This window comes from Stegodyphus dumicola, chromosome 11 (genome assembly GCF_044657685.1).
Source record: "Stegodyphus dumicola isolate Sdum_Otavi_A_Nest chromosome 11, ASM4465768v1".
Lineage (NCBI taxonomy): Eukaryota > Metazoa > Arthropoda > Arachnida > Araneae > Eresidae > Stegodyphus > Stegodyphus dumicola.
In genome coordinates, this window is record NC_140778.1 from 54871377 (window position 1) to 54885896 (window position 14520).

At 31.6% G+C, this 14520-nt stretch overlaps 1 protein-coding gene across 1 annotated transcript; it reads left to right on the top strand.

The window, feature by feature from the left end:
* Window positions 1-218: 218 nt before the first annotated feature.
* On the top strand, window positions 219-3737 carry LOC146994003 (uncharacterized). Its single transcript, XM_085826704.1, has one exon. It carries the CDS (start codon window positions 1518-1520, stop codon window positions 2904-2906), a length of 1389 nt encoding a protein of 462 aa, XP_085682830.1. The 5' UTR covers window positions 219-1517; the 3' UTR covers window positions 2907-3737.
* Window positions 3738-14520: the final 10783 nt, after the last annotated feature.

Here is a 14520-nt window from a genome sequence, read left to right on the forward strand (position 1 = left end):
ATTTTTTGCTAGCTTTGGATCTTTCCCTGGTTTAAGAAAACCCATTTGGGTTAGTCTATTTCTTATAAGGTCCATGTTCCCCACATGATATTTACTTCCGTTGGCATAATGAAATGTCGCCCATATCCTTAAAGGAGCCAAGTTGGCGCAACCAAGGCTGTTCTCCGAACCTTATCCCGAGAGAACTAGTGTAAGAAATTGTGGCAATTTTTAGATCAAGAAACTAGAAAAACATTGGCGCGCAGCCTTTGTCTGGATAGTGACGCAAGTAGACTATCCCGTACGCAATCCGCGTTTGAACTTGGGATTACGCGGCGAACAGCGAATTTGTTGTGTCTCATCGCTGTTTGCCAACTTCGATTACATACGATTAAGAAAGCGTGCCACTTTTTCTGTGTGAGATGTGTAAAATGTTAATACGAATGCGTGAAGCACCCGCCGATTGTAATAGGCGTGAGGCCTAAAGCTGATGGCAAATAGCTTCGGAGAAATAAGTAGTAAATCTTTTTACAACCCATAAAATATCGTAACGGGGTCTGTTTAGTCTCCTGTAGGACGTGAATATTTCTTGGCAACATTGCTCTAGTTTTAAAGTGGTTTCATGGCTTTTATATGTAATTATTCACGGACTGGAGGAAACGGCGTTCGCAAAAGTCCTCACCTCCTTTCTTCTTGCTGAAAAGCAAGATTGCTACAGAATATGTAATTTGGGGCAGTGAATGAACAAGCTAACCTTTATGAGTGCTTGGGAGAGAAATCATGTTAGAGCAAAATTTAACGAACTTATTTTTCGTGAAATGTGTTCCTGAAATTCATACCATGGGTATATCCCACTAGTTGATGTATCTTCTGTTCAATATGTATTAGTGTTTTATATCACCTGTGCATGCAACAACTACTTTGCTTAATCTAAATATTCCAGGTCGCCAAGAGCCGGTTATCCGAAAACTGCCGGATGGCAAAATTCTTGATTATATTTCCAATATATTTGAGTGCAACGTATATTGGAAAATGTCATGCAGAGAAAGAAACTTTTTAAAAGAGTTCATGCATACTTGCCCAACAGGAAAAAACCTCATTTATGTGAGATAGGTAATAGTCATTTAGACAGAAGCTTCAACTAAATCTTCATTTTTCACCTCCTTCTCAATGCAGGATGTGATGTAGAATCATTTGTCCCAATAAGTCTAGTTTCAAACTCCATATGCTTTTTCACACAAGAGCAAAACCTTGTGTATGCAATGTGTAAAATGTCACTTAGACTAAAGAGTTATTTAAACAATTATATATTTATTTGCACAGAAAACAAACCTTGTGTATGAGGTATGTAGCAAATCATTTAGACAGTATGGTTCTTTAAAGAAATGTATGAATATACATACAGGAGAAACAACTCATGTGTAAGATATCTAAGAATTCATTTGGATTAAAGAGCACTTCAAACATGAATATGCTTATTCACACAGAGAAGAAACATTACATATCTGAAGTATGTAACAAGTCATTTAAATGAACATATGCTTAATCAAACAGGAGAGAAACCTTATGTTTGTGAAGTGTGTAACAAGTCTTTTACTCGTAAATGTCATTTAAGCAGACATATAATTATTCACACAAGAAAGAAACCTCATGTGTGTGAGGTATGTAACAAGTCATTTGCTCAAAAATGTGATTTAAATACCCATATGATTTATCACACGGGAGATAAACCTCATGTATGTGAGGTATGTAACAAGTCATTTGCTAACAAATCTAACTTAAAGCTCCATGTACTTATTCACACCGGAGAGAAACCTCATGTGTGTGAGCTATGTAACAAGTCATTTGTTCAAAAGGTTTGTTTAAAGAACCATATGCTTATTCACACAGGAAAGAAACCTCATGTGTGTGAGCTATGTAACAAATCATTTGTTCAAAAGGTTTGTTTAAAGAACCATATGCTTATTCACACAGGAAAGAAACCTCATGCATGTGAGGTATGTAACAAGTCATTTGCTCTAAAACGCAATTTAAACGAACATATACTTATTCACACACGAAAGAAAGCTCATGTATGTGAGGTATGTAACAAGTCATTTGCTTACAAATATAGCTTAAAGCTCCATCTACGTATTCACACTGGAGAGAAACCTCATGTGTGTGAGCTATGTAACAAGTCATTTACTGTAAAATCTGCTTTAAGTGTACATATGGTTACTCACACAGGAGAGAGATCTCATGTGTGCGAGATATGTAATAAATCATTTGCTTGTAAATCTAGTTTAAATAACCATATACTTATTCACACAGGAGAGAAACCTCATGTTTGTGATGTATGCAATAAGTCATTTACTCGGAAAGGTACTTTCAACAATCATATGCTTATTCACACGGGAGAGAAACCTCATGTATGTGAGGTATGTAACAAATCATATAGTCAGAAAACTCTGTTAAATGAACATAAACATATTCACACAGGAACGAAACCTCATGTGTGTGAGGTATGTAACAAGTCATATATTCATAAAAGTAATTTAAAGCGACATATACGTATTCACACAGGTGTGAAACCTCATGTTTGTGATTTATGTAATATGTCATTTTCTGTAAAAGATGTTTTAAAGCAGCATACACTTATTCACACAGGAGAGAAACCGTATGTTTGTGATGTATGTAATAAGTCATTTACTCAAAAAAGTACTTTAAACAATCATGTACTTATTCACGCAGGAAAAAAACCTCATACGTGTGAGGTATGTAACAAGTCATTTACTCGAAAAGATTATTTAAAGAACCATATACTTTTTCACACAGGAGTGAAACCTCATGTTTGTGATTTATGTAATAAGTCATTCACTCGAAAATCTGATTTAAAGAAGCATACACTTATTCACACTAGAGAGAAACTTCATAAGTTACATGTGTAACATATCACTTGGATCATAGAAAAACTGAAAGATACATGTCTACAGATAATATAAGGCTAGTTATGGCATGTCCATGCTATAAAGAAATGGTATATAACTTGTCATTTCATTTCAGTTCTTAATAAATCATATGTTTGTTTCCACCAGAGAAAAACTTGATTATTTGTGAGGTAAGTCATTTTAAAGATTTAAGGCAACATGTTCGTACCCTTGGTAATTAACTAGTAATGAAAGGTTTAAAGCAGAATATTCAGAGAATGAAAAGTTAGAGACTGATTATACTATTCTGAATCTGGAAATTTTATGGCTATTACATTCATCCCAACCAGGTAATATCATGTGAATAGTTCAACAGCTTGAAGTATTGAACATTTTCATTTGAATGGAAATTTCATTCACATTTTGCACTCCAATCCACTTTATACTGCATTTTTGCAAAAAGTACAAAATGTGATATATATTGTTTTGTGATATCTTTAAGTACTGTAGGATTTATGTGTTTCCCTTTTCCTCATTAGCCTTTGTAATTTTCTTTTTAAGGTTAAGAATGTTTTTTATTTACATTTTGGAAACCTTATATTTTCAATATCCAACATGGAGTATGTTGTTGATGTCACAATGCGGCCATTAGGAAATTTCTAATGTCTTTGTACAAAATTTAAATTACTCCAGGAAATAAGGATTTTTCTGGTACTTGTGTGTTAATGCAGCCACCTTAGTAAAAGTTGCCATATTTTGAGTATATTCCAAACTGTGAGAAGCATGTGCAAAACCATTCTTCCAGCAACTATGTTCGTAATAATCTTTCAATAAAGCAATAATAATCTTTCAGTAATGCATTTCGTGTGAGTTCTTTTTTGTTTCATTTCAAAGTCCAACAGTTTTTATAAGCAAATAGTGATATTTTTTCCCTTAAACTTGGGTTTAATAATCTGTGATTTACAAGCAATAGAAAATATCGCAGTAAAATTTAGTAGAAGTTGCCATATTTTGAGTATATTCCAAACTGTGGCAAACATGTGCATAACCACTGGGTTAATGTCTACAAATATAAATTACTTTAGTGCAAATACATAAAATCGACTTATGTAGAAAATATCGTATTTATGCGAATCTAATGCGCATCTCCATTTTAAAACTTTAAATAATAAAAAAATTGTTTGTCGGCGAATGTAATGCGCATCAATGGTATGAGGAATTTATTGAATCTTATTTTATACAACAATGGATTTGTATATGAACTATCAATCAATGGTATGATAATTTTATTTAAATTTAGATACCATATTTTATACAACAATGGATTTATACATAAAGTAACAGAACATAGAATTAATCTATTAGTGGGCTATTGTTATGTGAAAAAAATCATTGTTAATTACCACTACCGTATATATACAGTACCTATCGTAAAATATGAACACGAAATAAATCGTAACATTTATATCTAGCTAACAGTTTCTACAATCAGTGATTAATAGTAAACATCTTTATTCACTAATGTTTTTATCACTGGAACCATCGCAGTCTCTTGGTCAGAATCAGATTCATTTCTTCTTTCCTCATCATCATCATCGTCATTCCAGAGCACGTCATCTTCACTGCTATTCAATGAATTTGAAATGCAGCATTTCTTGAAAGATTTCACAATCATTGGTGCTTCAGTGGGAACGGAATCAACACTGGTATTGGTGATGCATCACTTTAATTACAGCACATACCACAGATACAACATTTAATTAATACATTTAGAAAACTTGAGTACATATCTGAGTTGGTGACACGATCAGAGACGTTAACGAAGATAGCACTCGTCATCACTGGTCAAATTTAGTCTCCACACCTCAGCTCGCTGGCGGAGCTTCCCAAACTCTCTCTTTTTCTGACAGGTGTCTGACCAGAAGGTCTCTTCTCTTTACGCATGCATATTCCTCAGTTAAGTCGTTGCCATTCACAGTTCTTTAAAATAGGTGTTTAAAATCAATTATAGTCTCTAGTCGACAGCATCATAGATCTTTCTAGTAGAGAGTTCAGGAGCGTTCTTTACACTTCGATGCTTTTCCAGGCAGCAGAAACCCAGTGTGCAATAATGTGCGGTGCAGCACGCTTAATTTTTCCTGTCGGGGTCAATTCACGGTTTGGCTCACAAAACCATTTTTCATTTTTCGTACTCCGCCTGAACGTACCCCTTAAAAGGTTTATTTATACTAATGTCCAGGGGTTGTAACACAGACGTCATCCCTCCAGGAATGATAACAAGATCACTGCCTAGGTTGTGCATCTTTGTTTTTACGTCGTCGGTGAGATGACCACGAAATGCGTCAAGACAAAGCATTGATGGTGGATTGGAGAGCCCACCGGGACGCGTAATGGCAGACCGCACATTGAGTTGAACAGTGTTAAACGAATGCCGCATACTGCGCATGCCCAGAAACAAATTTGGCGTAATTATTATCTTGGCGCGATTTGAAAAGAGGATAAATACGGTATGTGGTAGATGTACTGCCATCTGATTGTAAACAAATCCGGCATTTAAGTCTTCGTAGAGTATATGTGCAATGTAAAGTAATTACTGTGTAAAATTAGATTTTTTTCCTGTACTGCTCCAACAACTGTAAAGTTGAACAATACGATCAAGTTTAAATTCGATTGAAGAGTGCAAAAAATGTGTAAAGGAAATCAGCGTAAATGCAGATGGTCCAGTGGATAGTGCGAGCTTCAAACCAAATGCTATTGCAAGATTGCTTTCAGGTATGTATATATTTTCCCATTTCAGTAAATTTGATATGTTATATGTGCAATATGTGATATATTGTATTTTAACACATATACAGTTCATTAACATTTCCTAAATTTCTATATAATGTAGCATTAAGAAAGATGTTTTAAGAAATAATCTGTTTCCTTACTGTTTTAATTTTTTCGAAAAGAAACATCATTTTTGAGAAACTTCAAGAAGAAAGTTATTAGTATGTACAGCGTAATTTTATTATAGCTAAAACTGATGCAAGGTACTTGAGTCTTTTATTTCCAAATGTGTTGATTTGTTTTGGTTGAAGTTAATATGATATAAAATAATGTAATGAATTGTGGTATAACTTTAAAGAATTGGTAAAAATAAAATATAATTAGTTCAAATTTACTTAACTCCTTATATTATCAAATATCTATTGAATAGAAAAACCTGTTGAAATATTAAATGTAACATGTTCTATTTTTAAAAGGCAGATAATTGTACAGCATGTAGGAATTGATGATGATTTTTAATAATCCTAAAGTAATAGTAAAATCAACAATAAAATATATTTTGATGTATGTAATTTTTATCAATGATTACATAACGTTGCACTTTAATGTATAGTATACTTGGCTTGTTTTCATGTGTTCTATATATTATTGCAAATTAGTTCTTCATAAAATTCTATATTTCTGCAGTGAAAAAGTGTATGCGATCATGCAAGTTGTAGGAAAACATGTGCGTGTACTGCACATGTACCAGGAAGACAAGATAACAATTATGACTGTCAATCATCATTTGCTGACTGTATCTGTCAAGCTGACTACACAGACTATAGTAGCCAAAGATAAGTTGTAGAAAGTGTGTTTCAGAGTTGAATATATGAATTAAAGTTAGTAGGATAATTATTCTTAACTAAATAATAAAATTTAAATAAAATAAAAATAAAACCCCTTATTTCATTTTTTTATAAATTCTCTTATTATTATGATGTGATTTCACAACCATTGACCCTCTCCTATTGTTAAATAATTCATTCAGCACTGAACAACATATTATTTTATTGGTATAAAAAATAATATATTTTGTATGTATGACCAAGTTATGATCTAAGATTTTTCAATACTTGAATCATCCTTTTAAAGATTTTTATAAAATGATTTTTTTTAATTTCAGGCATTGGCACAGTGAATGGCAGCTGAAAAATTTTGACCCTTGTTTCTGGAAGTGAAATGTTAGATGTAAGTAATGATGTCCGAGACCCTTATCATATGGCATTTGTTTCACATGAACAACTTGTTTCGGACAATTTTTCTGCCTGGTTTACTATTGAAAGAAAGACATGAGACTTTTTCCTTTCTTTCTAAAAAAATTGCAAATTGTTCGTTTTCAATCAATCAGCTATCAGCTTGTTTGTAATGGGGAACCAGTTTTCCATGTTAACCCCAAAGTGATAAGTGATCTATGATAATTGGCTGTTGTGACAAAGCAGAAAAATTGTTCCAAACAGTTGTTCTTCCAAAACAAACCGACGTGTGATAGAATCCTGACTGTTAATAATACTGTAAAGCACTTAAGTGTATGCTTTGCTAATGAATATGTACTAGGCAATTGTGGTTATTATGAAAGAGGTGAAATTTCAAATACAGTTGTTTCAGTTACAATTATTACAGATATTGTTTAATTTTGTAATAATGCTAATTGAAAATACGAATTAAGAAAATGCAAAAATTAGTGTATAAGCATACTAAGTAGTTCAGAGTAAGACTTGTACTTAATTTTATAGTAGGCACTCATTTACACATATGATGACTCATACACTGATATAAATTTGGTATGCTTTTATACTGTTTACATGTCTTCTATATTCAGATTTGAATCATCATCTGCCAACAAATTCAGTTAATCAGGCATTGTTGACCTTATTAGTTTCTTGCAGATGTGGGAACTTTGGAAACATTTTTAGAATTAGTGTATTTTTTTTTTTTTTTTTTTGCTTTTCAGGTTTTCACATAATATCAACTATAAACATTACCTCTTCATTTTAAAGGTCAAAGAGATAAAATAAAATAAAAAAATTAATTAGTTAATATCATACCTAAAATGTTCTTTTATTACACAACTATAATTTAAGCCATCTAAATGGGCGCAATATTTTTATAATACTTTTATTTAATTTTCCAGTATATGTTATTGAAGTCATTCAAATCCCACTTGGACATTTTCAAGCATATTAGTTGTTGAATATTATGTCTGACTGTAAACACACAGGCAAAGTATGTTTAATTATTATGTAATTTAACCTATCTTTCTTTAAAATTATAGAAGATAGGCATACATTTGAGCTTTGATTAACAGACTTAATGTAGTTGCCATGACGAATAAGAAAACATATGAATAATAGACCACCCATAATCACCAACATATAATGCAAGGTTTTGAGAATAAAGATTGCTTATTAGCATAATAGTGCACTGAATATTAGATATAAAAATTATAGAGCTGAAAGATTTGTCACATATCATCTTCGCTTATTATTATATATATTGAAAATAAACAGTCTGCTTCTGCAACAGAATAAATATCGAGTGTCTTGAAATAATTTGTATACCAGGAGCTTTACAGTTCAGTACATTATACAAAGAGCAGTATATATAATGATTATCAGGTCTGCACAGAAATTTTTAATGGAAAATTCTTGTGTATAGATTTAGTTGATATTTCGTATCTTGTGTACAGATTTAGTTGATATTTTGCGAGACACGGCAATATTTCAGACTTTTATTCTAATTACTGTGACAAATCAATCGTAGTATATTACATTATGTAGCTTATATTAATACAGTCAAAAGTCTTTAATCTGGACTCGTCGGGACTTCGGTGATTCCGGATTATAGATCATCACTTTAAATCTGGTAAGATGGCATGCAGAAATTATAAAATTAAAAATATGAAACAGTAATTTATGAAATAAAGAGCAATTATGATCTAAAAGGTATCAAAACTTACAGAAAAAACCTTAATATTTATTTGTTTACTTTATTAAACATTTCTTTCAACGCGCGCATGCGTAAAGCATACATTACGCATAGTCAAAATTAGAAAATTGCAACCAGAAAACTATTTGATGTGTATTCGTGATATTTATAATGACGATGAATTTGATTTAAATCATATCAAAGACGGAGTACATCGAGATGAAATACTACATTTAGTAAGGAATTATAAGCCGAATAAAATAAAAACATCTGCCCTGAAGATAAGGATAGTGCTGACAGGTCAACTTTCAGTTCATTGTGCGCCGCGACATTCCCTTTCCCCGCAGAGCAGCGTGAAATTGATAAAAAGATTTCAGAACAGTTAGAGACACAAAGAATATGCCTTTATCCATTTTTTGCAGCAATTCCACTTTTTGTTTGATGGACATCGAAACATGGTTTCGCTTTGTAGATCCTTTGGTGGCTCCAGAATCGGAAATTCTTTTTGACATAATCGAAAGTTCAAGCTTACTTTTATAAAATTGCTCTAACAGTCTTCAAAAAATAATAAATTGGATCCAATTAGAAGATTAAGGAACAACGCAATCTGCAACATTAACTGAAATAGATAATTAGATAATTTTAGCTTCGCTTATACCATCCGTTATACATTAAACCCGCATGCGTAAACGTATTATGCGCACGAGTAAACGCATATGCGCATTCGTAAAGGTATGCATTTACGCCTGCACAGACAGTTTGTAGCTTTGAGGTCCGGATTATGGACGTCCGAATTAAAGACTTTTGACTGTAATTTTCATAAGTGTATATGTAATATTTTGGCAGGCACAGGAATGACCAAAGCTTGACAATATAACTACATCATAGGCCGGGCATTGTTATGGCTGAATAGAAGGTTGCAAAATGACGACAAAGAAGGATTTAGCTTTTTAGATCCCACATCTTTATTCAATTCTCCCAGCAGATCATTTTGCCTTTAGATGAAATTCTCAAAATTATATATTCAATATTGATTTAAACTAAGTAAGATTAAATTCAGACTTTATGTCATTATCTGCTTTAACAAAAGAAAGAACAAGATGGGAGGAGTAGCTGCAAGGTCTTGTAGCAGCGTTAGAAGAAAGCAGTGTGACGAAAAATGGCACATATTCAGTATGTGTTCTAGCGGTTATATAACATGCCAGAATGTTCTCGAAAGTACTGGTCTAGGATAAGATCCTGAAACTGCAGTAAGTTAATTATAGGTTGTATGCTCGCGCAGAGCAAAGCCACCGTATTTTCTATATTTTACATGTATGTAATACATATTCTTTGTGTCTTGGTGAATACATTCTACCTCGCTGGCAGATAACAGAAATTGACGAAAAGATTGATGAACATTTAATAATTTTAATGAGATTATCTAGGAAAGTAAAATAGTTTAAAACATATTAAATGTGGTTTTCCAGAATGTTTCCTACCATAGTTTTTAATCTCAGACTAAATGATACACATTATCTGGAAGTTCATATTCTTGTGTCATAAAGTATGCTTTATTGTAATTAGTCTTAGATTGTAAAGTTAAATTTATGAAAATATGATGAGTTAAAAATGTATTGCAGATATTAAACTTTTAATTATATGCAATTTTAGAGATCTTGCTTCATGTAATTATTTTTAATGTTTTTATTAAATTCTTAATTAATGCTATTATGCATGCATTAGAAAGTGAAATGAAATAATACTTAGGGATATCATTTGGCTGCATTCTGTTGTTTCTCAGTTAAACTATTCTGCATTCAAAAAATTACTCAAGGATTCTCATGAATACCAGCTCAAACAGTTCCGAAGTATTTCTGCAAAATATATGTAATTACATAAGAATTGTATCTTTTTGATAATATTTTTTTAGCCTTTACAAGTTTCTGCCAAAATTATTTTGTAAATCGGAAATCTTCGAGGGGATTAGTGTGTCTCACATAGTTACCCTGGTGCCACACTATAACACTCAAATTGATAGATGTATAATTGAATGTTTAATCAAAAATGTCTAATCCCTCTTTTATGATATTTCAAGAATTGATACTACTGAAACAAGAAATATTGGTACATTAACATTTTCGTTATATTCATTGTGTATTTGTTATGATGAATGTATTAATGTCATTACAAGTTAGCATTTGGTAATGTTTGTTTCAACAATTTAGGGTTTGATGAAGTGCCACAGAAATTATCGCTTAAAAGAATGCGTGCAGGCCAACCACCAACACAAGATATTAAAAGAGCAATGAAAATGAAGATTTAACTATAAGGAAAAATCTGACTAATATTATTACTTAATTGTTTCATATTATTATAAATTTATGTCAGTTTTCTTGTATTCTGTTTATTTTGCAGCTTATGTTATTGTAAATTCATGTATGTTTTCATTCTTGCTCTGTCGTGCATTTCATACAATAATCGTTTGTTGTGCATATTAATTATATGTGTATATATTACATCATTGAATCACTGTATTTGAATTTTAATAAACCTTTTTACCATTCAGTAGTACTTTTCCATAAAACCCTGAACATTCTAAACATCCCATATCACTAATCCTCGATTCTAAATAATACTTGAGTTTACTTAATTCATGTATTAATAACGAATTTGAAAAATAGTACAATAGTGACATATTTTGAGGTAAAACAAATACTGCTCAATTGGACATTTTAAAATGTTTTTTCTTTTATTAGAGGAACATTTTTTAAGAATTTAATTATTAGTATTTGAATATTGTATTAATATATGATTAATTAGTATATGAATATATTGTGTGTAATGAATAAGTAAGACAGTGAATAAATTTGAACAATAATTTCATATGAGGAAATATGATCTGCCTGGGTTAAAAAATTAATTTTTAAATGCTATTTATGAGATTATATGGCTGAAATCTGTAGCCCAAAAGCAGTTAAAGCAACCCATCTCCCCAAAAAAAGACATTTTAAATAGTTTCTTCCAAAACTTGAGATATTTAAACATTACACGACCCTAAATTTCTGAATTTAAAATACTCATTTCATTCAGTTCAGCTACTGATCATTATATGAAATTTTCCTATATTATCAAAATGTTCCTCATGATTTTGCAAGGTAAAGACCACAAATATTCTGCCCTCATAAGTAATGATGATATAATAAGCATGAAGTAGACTTCAGCGTAAAGAATATGGAACTATATATTTTGCTCTTTGTTTATTAATTAGCTCACTTTTAAAAAATTCATATCATATAGTAAGTAGTATTCATAATTTTTCTCATTTTCTTAATACAGTCAAAAGTTGTTAATTCGGACACCCATAATACGGAATGATCTATAATCCGGACCTCAAAGCTAAAAACTTTCTGCGCATGCGCCACGTTGGCACATGCGCACAGGCGTTTTACGCGTGCGCGTAAGACCTTGACTACTGCGCATATGCGTGTGCGCAAGTGCAGAATACGTTTTCGCCTGCGCGTTTAATGTATAACGGACGGTGTAAGCTAAAATTATCTAATTATCTATTTCAGTTAATGTTAATCATTGCATAATCTTCGAATTGGATCCCGCTTATTATTTTTTGCAGACTGTAAGAGCAATTTTATAAAAGTAAACTTGAACTTTCGATTATGTCAAATAGAATTTCCGATGCTGGAACTTCCAAAGGATCTACAAAACGAGAGTATGGTTCGATGTCCAACAAACAAAAAGTGTAATTGCTGCAAAAAATGGATAAAGACATGAAGAATGTGACAGAGAGGTTAGTGAAAACGAAAAAATTTCGATTGACAAGTTAGTCGGTATTCTCGGCACAGCAATTAACGGGGCTTGAACAGGGGAACTTTGTAACTGAACAAGAAATTATGTCTGTTTATAGAATTAAAGACTTTTGACTTTTTAAAACGAAGCAACTTAAACAACTCACATTGAAAGAAATGTTTAATAAAGTAAACAAATAAATATTAAGCTTTTTTTTATTGTAAATTTTGATACCCTTTAGATCATATTTGTTCTTTATTTCATAAATTACGATTTCATATTTTTAATTTTAGAGTTTCTGCGTGCCATCTTACGAGATTTAAACTGATGATCTATAATCCGGAATCGCCGAAGTCCCGACGACTCCGGATTAACGACTTTTGACTGTATTTCATTGAAGTATTTAAATGTTAATTTAAATAGCAATACCTAATAATGTAAAATGCATATATTATTATACAGAATGGGATTCTGACCATAACACTCGGGCAAAGTGATATACATGTTAATTTTTCAACAAGTTTCTGCGTTATGCTTTTTACTGTCTACACAGTGTTTAATTTTTAATTATTATTTTTTATTATTTGTAGGACCTTAGGTCCTACAAATAATAAAAAATAATAGTAATACCAGAAAGTGTGACTTTCTTATATTATCCAACAGGAGACCTATGTTTACATCTTATATTTTGAATTTAGAGTTTTCTTTTGTAGATGACAGACACCATATATTCAAAAGAAATTAACATGCTGCTGGATACATGCATGTGATGTTATATAATCGGGTAAAAAATAAAAGAATTAAGTTTATTGACACCAAAACAAATGCATGCTTCGATATAAAGGCTGCATAAAAATGAAAATGGCTAAATTAAAATAGTGAATTGAGGTTGTAGAGTTCTCATTTATTTTTATTAACCAGCTATTTTATGATAATTAGCTTTTCTTTCTTCCTTTCCATTTTCCTGCCAGAATGCTAATTTTGAGTGTATTGAAAGGAAGAGGTTTTAGATCGTAGAATCTATTTGAATATTATACTACACTATTAGGTTTGAGACAATTTGTGCAGTTTCTTTCTGTGTAGCCTTCGGACTAACTAAAATTTACTTAGTTGAATTCATTTCGTTACTTTTGATTTACGCCATTAATGCTGGCTGATTCTGTATGAACAACTCGGACGACGAGTCTATAAAAGGGTTTTTTTACACATATTTCAAACCTCTGTTGTAATTTCCAAAACATAACGAGAAGTCGCGTAAGTTTTCCAGAGTTCTCACACAGTATACATTACCAAAGTGGATGAAACTCGTATAAGGTGTAAGAAAGACCAAAAGGAGATTTATTAAATCAAGAAAAGTAATCGGTGGAAAGGGCATTTAATCTTAATAATGAAAAATCGAATTTTACACGAAATATTCAAACTTTTGTAAATGTTTTATATTTAATTTGCGAGAGATAAAAATTACCTTTATATTCATAAATTAGGTTACATTCTGTTAATTTCCCATAAATAAACATAAAGAATACATTGACAAAATCATTGTACTAAGCTATTTTCATTGTACTTCCAATTTAGGTTGTTTTCATGAAATTCTTTTATTAAACATTAACTTGTACCTGATAATCAATATTCAAGTTCGAAAATAAGTTAACTGTAATTACATTTGTTTTATGATCAAATATTTTAATTTGGCATTTGAGCATTTCTTTTTCAGTTTGACATCTGTGCTCTGTTAAGGTTATAACCAGTTAAATTGTTACTGTATCTCTGAAAAATCAACAGCATTCTTAAACACCATTTAAAAAATATTTCTGTGTGTAGTATTTTATCAGTAGAATTTTTTCTAAATAAGTAAGAGCTTCATAGCCGAGCGGTCACCCCTCACTACTTCGCTACTAATAGCATTCAGGGTTCGATCCTCAGCAGAACCTTAAACCGCAAAGGACTTGTATATATCGCATCACGTGACCTGCAAAAAATTTTACTTTCACCTCCAGTGACCATATAGCTAATATTACTCACCTCACCACTTCACTACGTTCACTACACTTGATATACTCATTTTCCCTTATGCAACAATTTCACTTTCATCCTTACAATTGCGATAACCTCTACT

Excerpts from the sequence above, each read along its gene's own strand:
- LOC146994003 (XM_085826704.1), top strand. The coding sequence starts at position 1,518 with ATGCTTAATCAAACAGGAGAGAAACCTTATGTTTGTGAAGTGTGTAAC.